We start from the raw sequence: 20,677 nt of genomic DNA, 5'->3' as shown, positions 1-20,677 counted from the left end.
GTGCAGACCTGGCCGGCCTTGTCCCGTCCCCAGCAGCACATGGGAAGCTGGCTTCAGCTGCATGCTGCTTTTCCAGGCTGGTACCGACCCGGTTCTGCCCAGGCGGGTCCTGCAGCACCATGTCAACCCGGGCATGGCACCGTCAGGCCGGGCGGGTCCCAGGTTAACCCTGGCCTGGCCCCATGGCTTCTCCAGCACCAGGTCAACCCGGTTGGAGCCAAGCAGCTCCTGCAGCACCATGTCAACCCAGGCGTGCATGCCATGTCAACCAGCACCATGTCAACCCCTGCAATTTCACTGGTGTCAAAGGTCACATGACATCACTTCCTGATATGATACCACTTCCTGTGATGTCTTTGAATATGGCTCGCCGGCCCACTGGGTGATAAGAAGTTTGTGATCCAGCCCCACATTCAAAAAGGTTGGACACCCCTGATATAGTATTTAAAAATCTGCTCGAAATACCTAAATATATTATTTCCTCAAGAGACAACTGGCTGAAATGACCCAAGTCCATGGGTAAGCAGGATGCAATTTTAGAGCTTTCCATACACCAAAAGCTATGATTCAATAAAATTTCAGTTGGTCGAGCACTGGCTCCAAGTAAATAGAATTGGCATCTATCAGTAAGTTGTATGAAATTTGGAACAACACTACTGCAGAGTTATGGATGTTTGCTGAGCATTTGAAGGTAGCAGTTGGCATTGCCAACCATCTTCTTTATAAACAATATTCCTCAAGATTGGGGAAAAAATGCATATACCCCGTGTTATGTGCATCTACTCTGAATGGACTACATAGGACACAGAGGCAGCTCTCCTGTCTGAAACTTCAGGAACTATCCTGAAATAAGACTTACCATTGACCCAGGTGCTTAAAAGAACCAGAAGGAATGGAGAAACCTCCCAGGAAGAAGCCCAAGACATTTAAGTGTCATACTGACAAGCAAGCAATCAATAAGGATTGATTTTTATTTCAGCAATGAAGGCCCCCAGTCAATGAAAAATACCAGCCATGAGCTGGAAAGTTCTGGGCTAGCAAAAGTCTATTCGTGCAACATGACTAATGCCACAACGAAAGACTAAAGAATGCTTGGACGTGGATGTGGCAGTGCCAAGTTTCGAGAATAATTCAAGTTGAATTATTACTCCATGTTACCCGCCAGTCTAGAAAAGACTAATGACTGAACTGGAGTATTGAGAAACTGCTTCTGTCATGCCTAACTACAGGTTACAGTTTTTGGTTGATACCCCTAAAACTCCCCATTATTACTATTAAACCCCCTGTGTTTGCCAACAAGTACAACTGCAATAACAAATGAAGTCAGCTCCCTGGGGTTACTCTGTTCTCTCTTCATCAGACCGCAGTGTTTCACACTGATGTGATTTTTCAGCTTTGCAGTAACACATCAGAGAGTTTGTTACGCTCTCAGCACGACTGTGCACTGGCAGAGAGTTCCTCCTAAAGCTAACCATTTTCAGCAGTTTCAAGCCACCATGGCATGGCACGTGGCTTTCGGAGGTAGGGAGGGATCCAGTTTTAGGAGCAAGAATTTACCTTTAATTAAATGATGCCGGAAGAAATAAAACAAAAAGACATTTGGGCAATAACTGCGTTAAGTGGTCTTTCAATTTTAGAAGAACCCAAAGCAAGGGCCTGCATTTCCTCACTTACTTCTTAAATAAAAAAAAATTACAGTTGCAGTCATGGTTGACAGAAGACCTGAACACACACCCCTCTTCTGATGGACTTCATAAGACTTCAGCATGTATGAAGTCGAGTCTGATTGAAACAATTCTTACACATGCGTCTAGTTTTGAATCGTCAGCCCTAGAAGTATAGAGGTCATAAAATATTACACAATGCCAACCTCAACTTCGTAGTAAGGAATGAAGATATGGATTCCAAGATAATAATTTATACAGCATGATTTCTACTAAGAATAGAAGATAAAATATCAGTCTCAAGTGTTATATTTTTTTTATAGAAAAGAAAAAAATGCCAGTGATATAAAATATTCGTCAGTGCTATTCTCTAAGCCCTGTTAGTGACTGAACCTTAGGCAATCTGTTTAAATACTGAAGTCTCTCTTGGAAATCTGCATGAAAGGCCTTCAAACTGTTCTTTGTCCATGTCATTATTCACGTTACTTCCCGAGACTGAGGGTGGTAGTTTCCTGACATTCGTTTGCTGACTGACATCAATTACTGCTGTGTTGGTGTTTGTTCCAACTTCAACTTGCGGCCCTGAAACACGATACTCAACCACTAAAATGCAGAGGTAGTCTTATCTACTGATGCTATACAAAAACCTTCGGTAATGAATTTGCTCTGAATAGCTTTTAATTGACACCAAATCCCTATATGCAGTAGGTCTCAACCTAAAGACTTACAAATAAATTTAAGTACATTTCAGGAAGCAATCAGCACGTGTCAAAAAAAAAAAAAAAAAAAAATTCCTCCACTACGAAATAGATCCAGAATAGAATTTTTATTATATTAAATGCCAGCATTAGGAAGAGTTCACCATACCCAAAAAATCCCCTTTCAAGCAAGTATCTTGCTTGAACTGAAGATGCTTTTCATTTTGCTTCAATAAAGAATAAGGAAAAGTAACAGGGCAGGGTTTATCATAACTGCCATGAAGCTAGAGCACAACTAAAATCATATAAATCTGTTTGTCACACTATATTTATACTGCGATTAAAACACCAGATTAACTATAACAATAGAACTGAAGGTACACAAATATATTAAGATGAAATAAGTGCATCAAGGATTGGTTAGTTAAAATAGTCAGATATAATCATCTAGAATGGTGGAAATTCAGCACGTGATCCTTTTGAGGGAAACTAAAACCATTCCAGATCGTCCGTCTGCAATAGCATGACAATGCACAACTCCACTGGTACCAGCTACACAGGACAAAGCAACACCATTTTGCAGAATAGCTAAATCACAAATCAGACCGTTGGATACCTGGAAAGACAGTTTCCTCTCTGTGCTTTCCCACTGCAGTTGGAAAATATTATTTTGCTGGTTCTAAATCTCATATCACAAGCAAGAAGGAATCCAAATTATTCATCTTTTTTTATCAGGATGCTTCTATGTTATTCTTTTTTTTTTTTTTTAAAGCATCTCTCCAAAATATAAACAAATTCAAACACCTTTTACCTTCCCTCAACTCTTATCAATAGAGCAAATCCAACTCCTGTTCATTTTATGTAGAATATTTGGAATCGGCAGAACCCAGGATTCCATGAAAGAAAGGAAGTTTCCAGCTCTTGCAGTTGAGAAGAAAACATTTCAAACACAAATTAACCTTACCTGATGCAGCACTGTCTGCCTGAATCTGCACACAGCAAGAGAATGACAGAAACAACAATTCCTTTGCCCACAATTATTTTCCTTACCATTTGGATTCAAAAGTCTAATGACTCCAAATGAAAACCTCAACTGTTTCTTGCTTAGTTTAGTAATAGAAGGGGAACGGAGAAGAAATAGAGCCCATGAGTAAGAAAGTAGAAGCTAGAAGTTCCTGCACGGGAGGAAATTCACAATGAAGAAAATTACAAAAGAGAAAATGAGGGAATAAAGGGAAGAAACAGAAAGGTCAATGAGGAAGGAACAAGGGGGGGGGCATTTAAAATGAGCTTATCTTCCACTTGAGTGATAGTGAATGTGGCAATGAAGTATTGAACAAATCGTAAAGAAAATTAAAAGTTTAGTTAACACACCAGCTACAATTATACTCCGATCTCTCTGCAAGCCTACTACTGAATTCAGTGGGAAATCAAGTGGAATAGGAAAATAAAGGAGTAAAACATTCTGAATTTATATTCTCAGTGCAGCCAGCTCAAAACATTTAGAAACAACCAGTCAGGCTCCCAAATCTCAGGAGCTTTTTAAAAATATGTATATTTAGAGCTATTTCTATTTAATATTTTTAGTTATGCACTGGTCACATTTTCATGGTTTTATCTGCAACCATAAAGGCTAAGATTTACTTATTGTATAAGTGTTAAATATAAAGGTGGAAATCTCCCATAATGAGAATATGAGAAAAATTGGGGCTTTGCGGAAAACCCCCCCAAATATCTGCAGACTACAAAATAAAAACTGCACGGGCTAGCAAACACAATACTCCAGTTCATGAACCATCATGGAAATCAGTCCTCTGCACCAAATATCTTTGACACCTCTGCCCACAATAAAACCCTATTCATCAGCCAAAATTTTCCCCCAGTTTATCACATTGCTTGCAAGTTTGTACATCAATGCAGTTACACAGATACAAAAGAGGGCAGTATCTGACCCTACATCTTGCGGTTGTATCAAAGCAGCCTTTTCAGCCAGCCTGCTATTGATGTATCGGTAAAGATACGACATTGTATGGATTTTTCAATTAGCAGCTGTTTAAAAGTTACCATACATGGGGAAAGCTCTGCTGATTGCACTGTTCTCATTCATCTTGAGGGCACTTGGATTTCCTTTGGGCTTTGCACCAATTCAGTGTTGGGGACTCTGGTGACAACAGAGAGGCTGATGAGACTAAAACCCCCATGGCCAGTAGTCTGGTATTTATACCTTGTGAATCTCGTTCTTTAAAAAAATTAGTAGTCAGTTTTCACAAACAGCAAGGATGATAGTACAGTGAATAATTGCTTAACACTTCATTTCCTCCTGTTATAATAGTTTTTTGTGGTTTTTTTTATCTGTACCTAAATATTTTAAGCAACTTATTAATTTATAAAGCTGAGTTGTGGGTGTTTTGTGTTTTTGGCATTAGAACACAAGACTGCCTAGAGTGTTGATTGTCTATGTCCTTAAACAGTTTCTAGGTGTCCTCATAATTGCTTGTCACCTGTAAAGCAGGTTTAAATCTAATGCAAAATTAACATATGGCGAACAGATGGACTCAGAACAGACATTTGTCAAGAAAGAACTCGCAACAAAGACTTTTTCACTCGTCTTAGAGGACCTTCAGAGAAGTCCTAGTTGAGGCTCCTAGTCACCCGAATCAGTGAAGAATCCTGCTTTAATGTCAAATCACAGGGCTCGCTGGAAAGAAAACTTTTGTAACTCTGATTTTTCCTTGTCAAGGTCCTAAGTAACCTTTAATGACTATAGCAGGCAGCAACAAATTGTCTTTACAGTGTCCACAGTCCTTATTCCTACTGGAGTTATCCCTCTAGAGAACAAAAGCTATTTCTTATTAAAAAGCTGGGTGTTTTTTTTAAAACTGGAAACAATACATGGTGCAAATTCTCAAAAATATTCCAGTACTTACTGAGGAGGTAAGACAAGGGTTGTAGGCTGGGCTTTTGGTCTGCGTTTTGCAGATACTCCCATCTGGTTGGCTGAGCGTTTCAAAGACTGTTGATTCAATAGGCCAGACGCTAGCCCTGCATGATACTGTAACTACATAAAATGAAAAGAAAAAAAAAAAAAAAAATCAGTAAAAAAAAAGTGTACATTTAAAATCCCACCCCCTTACAATATTCTACCCATCTCAGACCTTCAGCATCAACGTCCTTGGTAATACAACAGCTCCTTGCTAGTTAGCCAGCACTGGACTGTCCAAGGATCTCTTACCAGCAGAATTAAAACATGCACAAACAATCCTGGTTTTGTAGTCTGCTGATGAATACCATCAGTGAAAACGTGCATTTGTTAAATTAAGGAATTTTTTTTTTTTTTTAAGCCAAAAGCAAACTTTTTATTTAATGCAAAAGGCAAACGTTATTTGCAAGTGGGTCAATGATCATAAAAAGAAATTTGGGGGTCCTTATAAAAAAGGTTCAGGGAACACAGCCCTTTGCACTGGGAGAACCTAGTTCTCTTAAATTGTTTTCACTTGCTCCTCGCAGTTTTACAAATGAAAATGTTATATACAGTAGTTCTCTTCCCCACCCATTTTTAGTCGTCAATGAAAGACAATATGGGAAGGACATATGTGAATCTGCAAAATTTTACTGAGTGTGTCCTCATTGCCTGGAGATTTAAAAAAAAAATACATTCACACTGATGTCTTCATGCTGAAATGAATTGTAGGTATGACAAGTTACAAATTAACTTCAACACCACTTAAATCATCCTGTTCAGATTTTCCACCATTCTGAAGTTAAAAGCTTCAGATATTTATTTCATGTCAGCAAAAAATACAATTTCTTCCACATCACAAGTCCTGTATCAGTTTTCTCGTTGAAGCATCCATAGATTTGTTTTGAAAAAGGTCAGCTACTTTACAAGTTAAGGAAACTAATCCAGTGACCAGTACAGAAGAAAGGTCACGGTCAGAAAGCTGTGATTAATAATGCTCAGAAAATAAACCCTTCTTAGGCAAAACCGCCACCCAAAGGACTGACTAAAACTAGGGGAGCAAAGACAGTCAAAGTAATCTCCTTGAAAGCGGCTATAAAAGTGAATGAAGCTCTCCAGGGCAACCAATATGACTAGAATATCTATGTTTAGAGCATCCATAATGCTTTTTAACAGGGTCTTGATTTACTTGGTCGATTTGGTACGTGATCTATAGGGTGGTGCAACACCGACAGAGATGCATAGCATTCTTAATAAAAGCAGAATTGCTCTCAGCTTAGGAAAGGGAGGGGGCATCACCTTGCTCTAACAACTCATCTTAGACCAATGAATTTTGTTCAAATTTGTTTTTTCTCCTATAGATTTCTTAAATGGGAAATCAATGAAAGCAAGGGACAGTGCAAGTTTGAAAGACAATGTTTCAAAGTGTCGGGGGCTTAAGGTTTCAATCGTCACTACTAGAATTTGCAATGAGTGCAATATGTACAGCATTTTATGGAATTAAAGGGAAAGACAGCTTGGCAGAAGACCCCTCTGGCTCTATCATTCCTTTCCCTTTCCTTTGCTGCATCTTATTAAGATCGCTGCAAGCTCAGCCATTTTGTTGCTGCTGACGCCATTCTGCAAGACTTAGGCTCTACGAGCAGAGTGGCGTGGGCAGGTCTTTTACCTACATGGTATCACTTTGACCACGTGCTCAAAGATGGAGCAGAAATTGTTGGTTATTACAGATGAATTCTAAATATCACCACTTGAAAAATATAGTGGCCATGGTGAAAAGTCCAAGTTTAGCTCTCACTGAAGGGCTATGTACCAGGAAAGAGTATAGGGATTTTTTTTTTTTTAATTTACTATTCCCCACAAACAGACTCTGTCCTTGAGGGCCGAGTCCAAGTGATTAAGTGACTTTTGTTAATTATATGTATTATATATACCCAACTCTGCTTCCAGGAACACAGACCCAACTGTCAAAATCTATAAGGGCCCATTAAATATTTACCAAACCATCTTTATAATGGGAGAAAAGGTCAAAGTTAATAAAACTGACAGGCAGCTCCTGTCCAACCTGATTTATACATTATTTAAGCATCACATACTGTATTCCACAGAATGCATTTTTGAACTGAAAAAGACTTGGAAAAATGTTTCCTTAGTCGCTGGTTCTAAAGAATAGAACCAAGTGTAAAGGCAATTCAGAAATCACTGAAAAACAGAGGTGTTACCAGAAAATGTTATTTACAAAACATAAGTGCGAGGTCCAGTACATAATATACAATGCATTACATTTTTTATTCTCCTATTACTGTTCCACAACAGAAAACCTTAGACTTTTGCAGAATCCTCCTTTTTTGAACTATTTAACACTGCCAAAGTAGAATTTGCACTTTTCATTGCAAGGCAAACGTGAATAAAGAAACCGGGGAGGAAAAAATCCACCATTTCATCACATGTTTTCTGTTCGGAGTTACTCAATTTGTAGTTATTCTTCCTATTGTTCTGCCTTCATAGATTTTTTTTTTGGAGGAATCCTTATTCATTTAATCAATAACTCTTTTTCAGGAGGTATAGAGATGGGATATGCAATCACAATATAGCAGTCTCACATTTTTAAAACGGCGACGCAATTAAACTGTCAGAAGTTTCTTGCATTCTAATACTTTTCAGTGGTCTTCATACTCAAGCAGCTGTTGTCAATTGTTTCCATCTAGCCAGCAAAATGCTAAGTGGCAACAGCTCTCAGATTAAAATATGACAAATATCTATTGTACCAGAATGCTACCGAACTGGGCAGTAATATAAATCATGACTTTATTAGCCATTTATGATACCCCATTATTCAGCAGTATTATTACAGCAAGACTTCCATGTTACTTTCAGCTTTCAAGAATCCCAGCTGGTTTGGGAGTAGCTTAGGTCTTTACCTCCCACATTCCCCTGTTAAGTTTTGATGATTGATCTTCCCACAACTCATGCAGAAGCAGCATAAACTCTAAATTCAACAAAATGAAGGGGGGGGGGGGTTGGGGGGGGGGGGACGTTCTCCTTTTAACACTTAGCAGCTGGGGTACACAGTGATGTCAAATCTTACCACTTCACCACAATTTATGATATATGATGGGTTCTTTCTGCTTCTAGGAAGCATGGGAAATATCACATTTTTAATTTTAAAATGTTTTGGCTCTCGGGTATTGGCAGGAAAAGCTTGAAAACATCATGTGAACATACCAAGAAGGTTCACCTAAAGGGTAAATACAAAACAGATTTTTTTTTTTTTAATCATAGCTTTTAAATTTATGATTCCCAACTTTTGACTCCTTGAGATTGTTAACACTACCTGCATTTTCAGGTATAAAGGATGTTCTCTGGTGTTGTAATGGGGCTAAAACAACAAAAATAACACTTTCTCCATTTTTCTGCTTATGAAAGGATGTAGGGTTCTCGGACTTTAATGACTTGGTTTCTTCCAGTCTTTTTCTCTCACAGTATCCTGTTTCCCCAAGCTAGAAACAAGAAAAATAGCACCATATAACCTGGCAGGCTTCCAGAGACTATGAGTAACCTGTGGGACACAGCTTGCAACATCTGTATTAAGACTTAGATACTGGAATAGATCATATGGCAATAGCTAACTCTTAATATAGATGTTGCAAGCTGTGTCATTTTTGACGGGCAATTGGTGTGTGTGTGTGTGGGGCTTAGTCTGTCTGTCCCTAACGCTCCGGGGGGGCGGCTCCAGCCAGCGCTGTGTCACGAATCCCCACCAAGAATGAGTGCGGGGGGGGAGGGGGAGGATGGCACAGGGTCAGCCGTGGAGCGCGGCAGTGGACAAACACGAGTGGGAAGGGGGTGGTACGTGGCCAAACACAGAGCAGCAGCAGTGTGGGGCAGTGGGTGGCAGCGGAGGCTGCCGCATGCAAGGTTCCTCCCGCACAGTGCCTAGGAGGCAGCTGTAGCATGGGGTGGTGGGTGGCAGCACTCCATTCCTTCCCAACCCCTCCCCCACCACACACCCCATCGTTCTGGATGTGCAATTTGCTAGTGAAATAATAATAGTATTAGATCTGCACCTTTCAGCAAGTAATAGACTGGAAATAAAATTCCTGTTGACTATACACACACACACACACACACACACACACTCGCAATAAAGTTGTCAGCAGGACCATAGTATGTCAAATGGCCTTTTGCTTATGTAATTCATACTCCAGAGATTCTGTCAATGTAGATCTCTGACCAAATGAGCAATTACATGGCACACAATGAAGAGACCATTCAGCTTGGAGAAACAGAAAAAATATCACCTGGAGCATTCACAGGGGACCACGACAGTTAAGTGTGTATGTTAAATGCACATGTTAAGCGTTCTGGAAATGTGTGGATTTGGTTTCGTTTTGCTTTGTTTTAAATAGCAATGCTTTGCTTTAAGAAGTATCAAATCACAAAGGTACATTTTGGGTTTGCTTATATACCCCAATGATATTTTTTCCAAATGCTTTTAATATAGTTATAGGTACAGGAAAATGCATGAATATAATAAGATTCGACAGGTAGGAGAAAGTAACAGTAACAGTATTTCCTATCGCCTAAAGAATAAAGATTTCATTACAGTGGGAACATATCTTTATCCACTCCTAGACTTTCCAAATACACTCCAACCAGCAAATGCCTGTCTATTTCCCCCCCTTTTAGATGCACAGTATTTTGCCCCCATCATTAATTTTTCCCCCCTTTCAGCTAATGAGGGAGTTTTCTAGTATGATAAAGCTGTAGTCAGTCTTTTGAACAGAGCTATGAGCAAGCAAGGAAGACACTCCCTTGGTTTCATCTTTGCAAACGAAAGAAGGCAAAAGAGAAATTACATTACTTTAAATGATATTTTTTAAAGCAGATATCAGATAATGAGGCCAGTTTGGAAATTCTCTTTTTTCTAAACAATGTTTGATCATTTTAGGATTATTTTAGGTATCCAACTTGGTTGGAACCGCATCACTGAATCAAAAGTGCAGGGTCTCCAATTTAGTTACTTATACGTTTTCTCCTGTGAACCAGGGTTCAGCCAGGCACCCTGTCTTTGCTCTCCATATCTGACTCAATTAGAAAACGATTTTTTTAAAAAATATTTAGCCCTCAACACTCATTCCAACTCGCTACATTACCCAAGCTATCTATCTTAGACACTAACATGGAGGTAATGCCATTACTTTCTTCTTTCAAGTTCCCAAATACAGTTGCCATGTCTTTTCTCTCATCCCACAACCTCCGATTTAACTATACTAGGGAATTAGCAAGCTTATATTTCAATTTATTTCTTCCGTGCAGTTGCTCATATATGCACTACATCACCAGTCCCAAATCTAATGAGTACACCAGAAAATATATTCCAAAGAGTTCTAGACATGCTCCTCACTCCTGGAGAGAAGAGGTCCAAGGGGGATTGTTCCCGAGAAATTAGGCATATACATACATAAAAGTATGTCCTCTTTTTAGGTAGTGTGTCTCAGTCTGCTTTAAAATGTCTCTCCTTTGCTATAGCTTTTGTCATCTTTTTCAGCCCAATATTCATGCTTTAAGTACTGTTTTAATTAGTGTCAGATTTCAGCCCGAGAGCGTTTGTCCCACATTTGTTTCCAAAAACACATTCAGCATAGGGAAACTCCTGAAGGCAAGTCAGTGCCTTCCTTAATCGGTTCTGTCCTTGCTTGCTGCTTTGGGAGTTGGTGTTGGTGAGGAAGGAGGTGAACATTATGGGACAAGTAACTTTTCATCATGCCTTAATGAACAAAGGGCTTGCAAAGAAAAGAAAACATGTTCCCACTAGCAAGAACACTAGATTGACAAAGAGATTTTGGCATCCCTTCCTCTCAAAATGTCAGTATCTAACTGCTGACAAAGTTTATCGCCCTAAATGGAATCGCTTTTTTGTTGCTGTTGATTTTGTTTCTTAGTTAAAAGAATAATAAATAAGATGGAAATAAAAAATATATTGTTTCATTCTAGCTGATGAAGTTCAAGTTCCTCATCGTGAACTATACCTAGGAAAATGTCCATCTTGCCCTGTGCACTAACTCTTAGAGAGCAAGTTTTAAAGAGTTAAAAGGATTCATGTAAATAAAGTCACCATGGCAGTGACCTTTCCATCCCCTTTCACTAACCTTCGTGCTTATATTTCTGTGAATCATCTGGATGGCCTAAGAGGCATTTTCAAGCTTTAAGAAACAACTGGCTGGGTCTTATTACAGTGGACTGGGAGTTACGCTTCAACCCTGAGCTCTGCTACAAGCTTCCTGTAGAACCTGAATCTCTCCATTAAAAGGAAGATAATACTTCAGTTACTTGACAAGGTTATCATGAGAGGTCCAGACAGCATGCTGAAAGGATCTATATCATTAGGTAGGCCAACCAAGACTGGGCTCCTGCCCAACATTGAAACTGCAGCACCACCCTAAAAGACTATTGAAATGATAAAAGTTCTGTCCTTCAAATGGGCTATTACACCAAGGTTCCTCTGATGGCCTCTGGTTTCTTTCCAAGAGGAAGTTTTCAACCCCTTGGCACTACTCTAAAGGAGTCAGTCATAGCCCTGGTAGGGCCACCAATACCCCTCTTAATAAAACTGGTTCTAGCATCCAAGTCTGTACAAGAGTTACTACAGTTCATACAATCAGGACTCATAGTAGAGATGATATCTTTTACTAGACCAACAAGATTTTTGCAAAAAAAATTCTTTAATGGCAAGCTTTCGGGCATGAACACCCTTCAAAAGCTTGAAATTAAAGCTTTTTGTGCCCGAAAGCTTGCCATTAAAGATTGGGTTTTTTTGCAAAAATCTTGTTGGTCTAATAAAAGTTATCATCTCTACTATGAGTCCCAACTGCCTTTTCCTCTAGACCAATACGGCTACAACCTGGATACAGTTCATACAGGGTTTGTTTGGGTTTTTCTTTTGTTTTTGGGGTGGTTTTTTTTGGGGGGGGGGGGGGGGGGGGGGTTAAGTGTTTTGAAATGGATTTTCCCATTAGATTAACAACATTTAATTGCACTTCAAGGTAAAATGAAGGGATTCTTTAAAACAAAACAAAACAAAAAACAAGAAAACCCCCAAAACCAGGCTGTTCCCTAGTTTAAGGAAAACTAATATTTTCACCAAGTGTAAACAATACAATGAATGGCACGGCAGGATGCTGATATACTGTATTTTATGTCTCAAATTGTGAAAAATCACAGAGTCCTCAAAAGTATAACCATATACTTTAAGTTCAATTTGTCTACAAACATTCAATCTGATTTTCCAAAGGGCTTGAGATAGTTACAGCATATCAAGAAAGGAAACCTAAGCAGAAACTAATTAATATTTACTTGTGTAAGTAACACCCCGGTGCATAAAAAGCAGCCCTGGAGGATCACAAGTACAAGAAGCACTGAGGCTGGACCCAATGATCTTGTGAGGTCCCTTCCAGCCCTAATGTCTGTGGAATCTATGAAGATCGTGGAAAAGAGTGATCACCTCTAGAATCAAGGGAGAGGCAAAAGACATTCATCAATGACAGGGGTAATGCTGTTCTCAAGATATTTTATGGTTGCTTGGATAGAGTACATCATATCTACCACTCTTAAAATAAATGTGAAAATTATTTCTGTTTCATCTAGGTGTTAGATTATATGGAATATATTTTTTCATTGCATCCATTTATGTTTAATTTACCTGTGTGTTGCATTTGATGCACTGAGCTAAAAATGTGTAAAATTCATACTTGACAGAAAACAGGACGGAAAACCTACATTCTTGTCATAACAAAAACATTCTTTGGGAAGGGGGTAGGGGGTGGGAGGGGAGGCTCTGTAACAGAGAAAAGAGGTTGTTAAAACTCAAGTCTCAATAAGGACACAATTAATGTGTGCCCCTGGAGCTGCTACGGTCCCTTAAAAAGCTAGGGGAACTTAAAACCTAAATCTCTGCTCTTATGCCCTGAAAGGCTAAAATTAACATTTCTCTAAAGCTCTAGACAGAATCTTTGAAGTCAGAGGCTCAGGTGGCAGCTGTGTAAGTATAAAGAATGGCTTGCTGTCTTGGTAACAGAGGGTGCTGGTGTCTGAAGTAACTTTAGAACTGGTTTGTAATGGGAAAAAAGAGCTAGAATTGGCTCGTACACACTTAACTGTAGCAGCAACAGGCCCCACTGCAGCAGCAATTTTGGGGTACGCCGGGTACACCATTTTCAAGAAAGAAAGAGACAGCATCCCATTTTTCCCCCCAGACTGCCTTTGACACGTTTCAGCTAATGCAGATTTAAAACATTCCAGTGACAACATGAAGACAGGAGAAAGAGAGGATAAAACCATAGATAGGAAAGAGAAATAAGGTTAGTGAATGCAGCGAATGCCCTGGATTGGCTCCGGTAGGTACCTCTATTGTCTCTATATATTTTATAGATTTACTCCTGATTAAAGGATTTTCACTTCTTCTGACAAGCTCCACCACTTCCAATTGCTTTCAAAGAAGTAAGTGCAAAATACTGAAAATTAAGTCACACCACATGCAATGAACTTCCAACAAAATAAGGAGCTACCCTGCAATAGGCTTAATAGGCCGAGGGAGAGAAAAGGGGAACGCCTATATTGATATCTGCCTATAGACATATATCTAAGGCTCATTCTTTCCACTAGCAAGTTGATACCCTAAGCTTTATTTATAGTCTCCCAGAGTCTGCAGCCTTTCCACCACTGCCGCCAAACAAAAAGCAATAAAATATGGTCTTGAATAATACCTACTAAACCATGATTTAGGTCATTGGAAAGTGGAAGAATGATGTACTATTGACAACAGCTGTAGCTGCCATTTTCTTAGCGAAGGAGCAATAGAACAGTTTGTCTGGACAATTATTTAAGTTTCCTACATTCAGGGAAAAAAAGAAAGTGAGCAAGTGAGCAAGACAGAGAAAGAAAGAGAGAGAGAGATCCACAAATACAACTGTAGATTTACAATCTCCTTACAGCTCTTGTGGCTTCAGGGACAGCCTCATCAGTCACTGGCAACTGAAAAAGTCCTTCCTATTGTAGGTTCTATGAAATAGGATAACTCCCACAGCTAAAACAATAGTATTAACTAGAATGTGCAATTACAGCCCAATACTGTGTGCTGAAGAACATAACTCTTACTCTGTCTTCCTGACCCTTTATGGATCCCTGAATTCCTAAAATCTTGGGTGAGACTTGTAGACTTCTACCACTTTAAAAAAAAGTAAGATTTTCAAGGCAACATGGATAAGACATTCTAGTCTTCAACATGTCCTAAAGTGAAATTCTGCCTGCAATGATTACTTAGGAGTGGAGATAATAAGAAACATATTAGGACAGCAAATTGCTACATGAATATTTTCAAGGGATATACTGGAATTTGCTGAAGTGCTACTATGTACAGTACCCTTTGGCTAGACTTGTGCACAGATAACTAGTATGTTTTTTCATAGCATTTACAGACCATTTTTTAGGCGCAAATATTATACTACTTTTCAGGAAACATGTTCCAGCATCATCACCTTAAATCTCGTAAGACCCAGAGGAGCATTACATGATCCACGTTTAGAAAAAAAATAAATGTCATGCTATCTTATTTCCGATGGGAAAGCATGCTAGACTTAAGGGCTGCTGTCCATAGTTTAAGTATATTCTGAGGGTCCTTCTCAGGGCCCTCGCAGAAGATACATTTAAATCAGTGTAAATAAAAAAAAGAAAAAAGTGGGAAGATGACAAACTCCCACATAGAGATAACCCTGCTCAACCTGGTATAGAATTACACATGGTAAAATTAGTCCAGTTGAAGTTACACAAGTGTGTGCATCTTCTGTCTGCAGCCCATACCAGGGTAGTCATTGGCACAAGGCAAGCATGCTACAATGGCTCTCCAAGGTGGTTATAAGTTATGCTAAGGCAAACGTCTTCTGTTGAGGCACTTGCTCCTAGTGTGTTCCATGCCTCTCCTTCTCCTGTGACTAGAACAAACTGAGATCCAATAACGGCTATGCATTTTCATGAAAATGACTGAACATTTAGCAGACTTTGAGAACAAAATTAAGATTCAGATTTCATACCCTTCTGCCATCAAGAAAGTGCAGAATTGTAACTCTGTGAAGAGAGTTCCCAGTGCAAAGCTTAGCTGCACAAATCACCTTTTGCCTGTCTTACTTTGAATATTCATTCATGCGCCGCCTTGGCACATGCGCCTAGTGACAGGCGTGGGGATGCTTCATGCAACCTCGGACAGGGACCCCGATCACTCCAGGGAGAGCCCCAGAACTTGCCTGCCACGACTCTGAATGTATCTCCAGTGGTGGGGGTCTCCCATTGGCAGTCCCTCAAGATTGGGTGTTCCTCCTGAGGGATATTCCTGGGGCTCCACCTTCCCTACCCCCCAGCCATACACCAGCCTCCGACAGGCCACCTGATCTTGACACGACTAGCCCTCCAGTCACGACTGTCCTTACTCGCTGCTCGCCTTCTCCGAAGTCGGGTCTTCTCCAGCTTCCTTGGTGGACTACGGGCCCATTGGGTGTTCCTCTCTCCTACAGGTCTCTCCTGTCCAGCACCGGCCACTTGTCGGCTCTTGTGAGCGGCTCTTGAGATCAAGTTGTTATTCGGACCTCTTGGTGTCAAGATCTCAAAGAATTACAACTAAACCAACAGACAAGGAAAATGACAAAAGAAGAATATGCACAGGCCAGATGGCAAAGCATAAATGGACACGCAAAAAGAAACAGACTAAAACAACTGAAGGCCATGGAGCAACTAGAAACGTTTACCTGCAAGCCTAATGCTTGGACATGCATAGACCCAACAATGGATGCTTTAAAGAGCTCTTGTATGTGGAAATGACTTGCATACCCAATCTGAAAATCACACCCTTTAAAAAACTTCTCAAACCAAGCATCCAAATTACCTACCTACCTATCACTGGCCACTTTTGAAAATCTTGTCCAAATTGTAATCTCAAGCCTTCAAAGAGTTAAGTTATGGCTGCTGTTTTGGAAAGAAAAACCTATCGGATTTGATTGGTTAAAAACTAGTTTTTAACTAAGACTGAAAAAAAGTGAAGATTGGCAACATTTTTTCCCAACATAATTTGCTTCCTTTGCTTTTTTCACCGGGCTGCACATAAATCAAAGAAATGTTAAAGAGGCCCATATATCACCAACTGGCATTTCCAAACTATTTATAAAGTCTATAGTAGTCAGAGGATAGAACATATAGAAATGTGACCAAGAAAGCTGATTGGAAGTGAAAAGGCAGTTCTACCATCCAAGCAGGTGGGGTTAATTAGGTTTGGAAATAACTCTTTAATAGAGAAATTAGGCTATTAAAAATACAGCAATGTTGAGGACTCAGGGTTACAGAAAGAAAACAAGCCAATACTTTCCCCAAAATAAAAATCACCAGAACTCAACAAACTTGCCTGCTCCATGATTAAGGACACGGATCTGAAAACTAGGCAAACATAACAGTGGCGTAGTAAGGCTTGGAAAAAGCACATGAGCAAAGCCGGATCTATGTGCAGAAAGATTACAGCCTCAAATCAAAGGACCCCAGTGCGCAACTGTGGAGTTGTCAAATTTTCCAACGCGGATTTAGGTGTGCAACAAACTTCTTGGACAGAGGAGGCTTCCTTAACAGCAGCAAGTTTAACAAATCATAATCTCAATTCCTCTTTTGAAGGGTAGGATGCAGATTACGAAGGAGTTTAGCTGTCCATCTGTTGAAGATGTCACACTCCAACTCAAGAGTGCAAAAAACACAGAACTGTTTTACAACCAAATCCAAAATGTACTGTATTCTGAACTAGCGTAAGAGCCATATGCTTTGCAAAAACACCTCTTTTGATACACATTTCTTTTACCACAGCGCAAGGATTCTATCATCTTTACTTCTGAGAAAAGATAGCATATTTTTCACCCTCCTCTGCACTTGGGTAAGCCAAGTGATCCAACCATCTAGTAGGGCAAGAAGACTGTAATTTAAACCAAGAATTTCCTTGCTCCATCTTCAGTCATTGACAAAAAGTTACCAGTTGCTGACAGGTAAAGGCGTTCAGATGCCACAGCAATGGCTATGGTACAAGCAACCAAACACACAGAAGACAGTGGCTGCCTTTTGCGGAAAGGAATCAAAACAGTTTTAATACCTTATCTCCTGTTACCGTTCAACATATATAATGCTGTTGGTAAGAATAAATGAAGCCAATGGCACTTCAGAAAGATTTTCAGGATCAAACAAATGAGACGTGCTTCATATTATTGTCATGGGAAATTTCTAAAAGAATCTGAGTTAAATTGCTCCAAATCATTCATTATGGGGCTAATTAATACTCTGTGCTGAGCAAGCACAAGCAACATATAAGAATCCACTAGCTGTACAAAAACAGAAGTATTATCTTAACCCACCATTTGCTCTCAGCATCATTAATAGCAAGCAATATGTGTTTCAAATAAAAGAACATTTTATTAAAAGAAAGTGAGCACCCAAGTCAGCAAAGATGTGAGAAAAAGGGTCAAGAGGCCACTTGAGTTTGGAGGCCTCGCCACCTGTAACTACATATCAACTTACTATAGCCAGCCAGTTTTATTCCTAATTTTCCCGCAATAGTTAAGGGTTTTTACAATAGCAGATGCCTTTCCTCCCACGCATCAATTAATTTGCAAATGCACTCAGGTTGTAGAAATAATGAAGTGCTGAATGCTTTTCTATTGGCAAGTTTTGCTATCAGGAGGTGGATGCTGTAGGCGAGGTGCTAAAATGCGCTGCTGCTATATGCATGCCAAAGGAAAGATCTGCCGCACGAAACCTGGTCGACAGCTAACAGTGCACATCAATTATTTCATTTACCCCCCTCTCAACTACCAAGAGAAAGAAACCCACTGCAAGAGGAAAAAAAAAAAAAGAAAAAAAAAGCTTTTGCCTGTAAGTATTTATAACAAGCTCTTAGCAGTTACATATGAGAATTTGTTTTTATGCTGACCCAAGAAAATCCTCAAATTTTGGAGAGTAGTGTGTTGAGGGAGAGGTATATACTGTTTGATAACAGAGTGTGTTACTAGACTTAATATTAGATTTTAGGTAGTGGCACCAAAGTCATGAAAATACTTGGACAAGAATAGTCCATTCTCTGGAGAGAGCGTTTATTGAGCACAGCAGTTTGCAATTTCAAGTACAAGACCAACAAACAACGGAAAACTTGGTCTAAACTAAGACACCACCAAATAAGACAGACACAGCAACAACATACACAACGCAGCCTAAGTCAAGACACAAGAGAAATTTTACACAAGTCTTACGTGGTCCCAAGAACAGAGTATCTCTGAAGCCAGGCGCTCAGAAGTTTTTCTGGGGGAGTCCACAAGTCTTCTCAGCTGGTGGAAACAGTCCTGCAGGTTTCATCTTTGCCTGGGCTTTTATAGGTGATTTTGCACCCTCTTCTTCCCCCCTTCCCCTCCCACTGCGCTTGCCTTGATAATAGCACCTCCCCTCATCTTTTTGCCCTTCTCAGGATGTCCATCTGTTGACTCCATGGTGCCCCCAGGTTTTACCATCTTTTTGGTATTATTGGTCACTTAGAAATGTAGCTCCTTCATATCAGTGTCTATTGCTTCAGACATCTGGCTCCTCTGCTTAGATCATCTATTCAGCATCTTTTCTCATCCCGCTACAAAATTACAGAATCAGAAACTGGTGCCATTTATTCCATGCATTTGCCAACTACTTAAATGTAACTTTTCTTTTTAATGTTAACGTCAAAAAAGTCAAGCAGATGCTTCTGGTGCTCTTGTCATAGTATTTTCATTTCTTACCAACGTGAATGAATTTGTCTTCAGAACACTTCTGACAAGTCAAGTGGCATCATCCTCGCTTTACAGAGCAGAACCCCGAAAGATTAACGAACTATCTGAAGCACCCTCTATTTTGGAGTGAACAATTTAAGTAGCACAGGGTCTCACTTTTCACAAGGCTTGACATTTTATAGGATGTGTAGGATATGATTTTCATATAATCAGATCAGAATCCCAATGCCCCTGCTTGTAACCAGTGCTAAGCACAGCTGCAAATCAGTCCCTAAGCACCTCAAGTTGGGTTTCCTAGAAAATCAGGAACAGAATGACCACACATGAAAATGCTGACTTGATTTGATCTGCCCAGCACCAAAGGAGTAGAATATATTTCTCTGGGATGCCAGTGACCTGCCTTAACTATAAGCTAATCCTTTCTCTTCCTGCAGATCCCCTCCAAAAAACCCTTTCTGATCTCTTAAAAAAACAAACAAACAGGCAAAAATGTTATGATGTGAGCCAAAGACAGTAGTGGCACAAGTTTAAGAAATAAATTTGAAGACAATCCAGATTTTTTTTTTTGTTTTAACCTAAAACTTGTACCAGTTAAAGGTAGAATAATGTCTGTGCAAATCTGCAAAGGCAAATTGCATAGAAGCTACTGCATACCAGTTGTCCAGGTTAGGAAGCAACACTATGTGGCATGACAGTTCACCAGTATCATAGTTTACATTGCAATGGCACTACAAAGCAACCAGTGCTGCTCTACCAGGTGTATTTTGTAAAAGGTTACTTTGTATTCCTTTGACCCAATATTGCCTGCATCTAAACTCCATTTTCCACATGACCTCTGTCATAGTAGACAGAAATTAAATAGCCAAGCAAGCTTTGTAACATCTTTCCAAAAACCAAGTTAGTTGATTCTATACAGGTCGTTTTCTATATCCAAAAGATTTAGCCTGAAGTACATTTCCAAATACTAAAATATTCAAGTCTTCTTCAATGATCCTGCTTTTGTAGAGATCAGCTAATAGAGGTAGCATTCACCCAAGTGCAATTTGAAACATATAAACCTTGATGGACAGTGACTCTTTTTCCAGGTATTCCTTTTTTAAGGCTCACCAGTCACTGCCAACTTAAAAAAGCTAAATATTCTTCATACACTAGCTAAAAACAGTCAGCAGACCCGCTGCCACTACTATTACTCTACGTATTTCAGAAGTGTTACACATTACCTGGTTACTCAAATCTGCACTTCTAACTCGCGAGTTGGAGCTGCCACTTCACAAGCATCATTAAATTAGCTGCCTCCCTCTGCCCAAGACTTGTTCTATTTTTCTTCATGAATTACTATAGTGAGGTGCACATGTATGAAATGCAGTAGCAATGAAAACAAGTGATAAAAACCTCTTCTAGCACAGCTCATTTGACCTTGTATCCTGCATTGTGTCCAAAGATCATCCAGGCAAAATACAGAGTCCAAGGATCACATGTAATGTATAAATTGTGAAAATTCCTGGGATCTATTCAGCTCTGGTATACATT

The 20,677-nt window shown here is 39.7% G+C and overlaps 1 protein-coding gene across 3 annotated transcripts in view; it reads right to left on the bottom strand.

Annotated features, from left to right (window-relative positions):
• The window catches only part of MED27 (mediator complex subunit 27), a 148,327-nt gene that overhangs the window by 92,541 nt on the left and 35,109 nt on the right, over positions 1 to 20,677 (bottom strand). For all 3 annotated transcript variants that reach the window (XR_003095525.1, XM_025211303.1, XM_006029815.3), the window contains one exon: positions 5,290 to 5,420. Coding sequence is in view for 2 of the 3 variants with exons in the window: in XM_025211303.1 (XP_025067088.1) it covers positions 5,290 to 5,420 (131 nt within the window). In the remaining variant the exon portion in view is untranslated. The remainder of the gene's footprint in view (positions 1 to 5,289; positions 5,421 to 20,677) is intronic.

Source organism: Alligator sinensis, unplaced genomic scaffold, assembly GCF_000455745.1.
Source record: "Alligator sinensis unplaced genomic scaffold, ASM45574v1 scaffold829_1, whole genome shotgun sequence".
NCBI classification, from domain to species: domain Eukaryota; kingdom Metazoa; phylum Chordata; order Crocodylia; family Alligatoridae; genus Alligator; species Alligator sinensis.
This window is presented reverse-complemented; position numbering and strand designations above follow the sequence as displayed.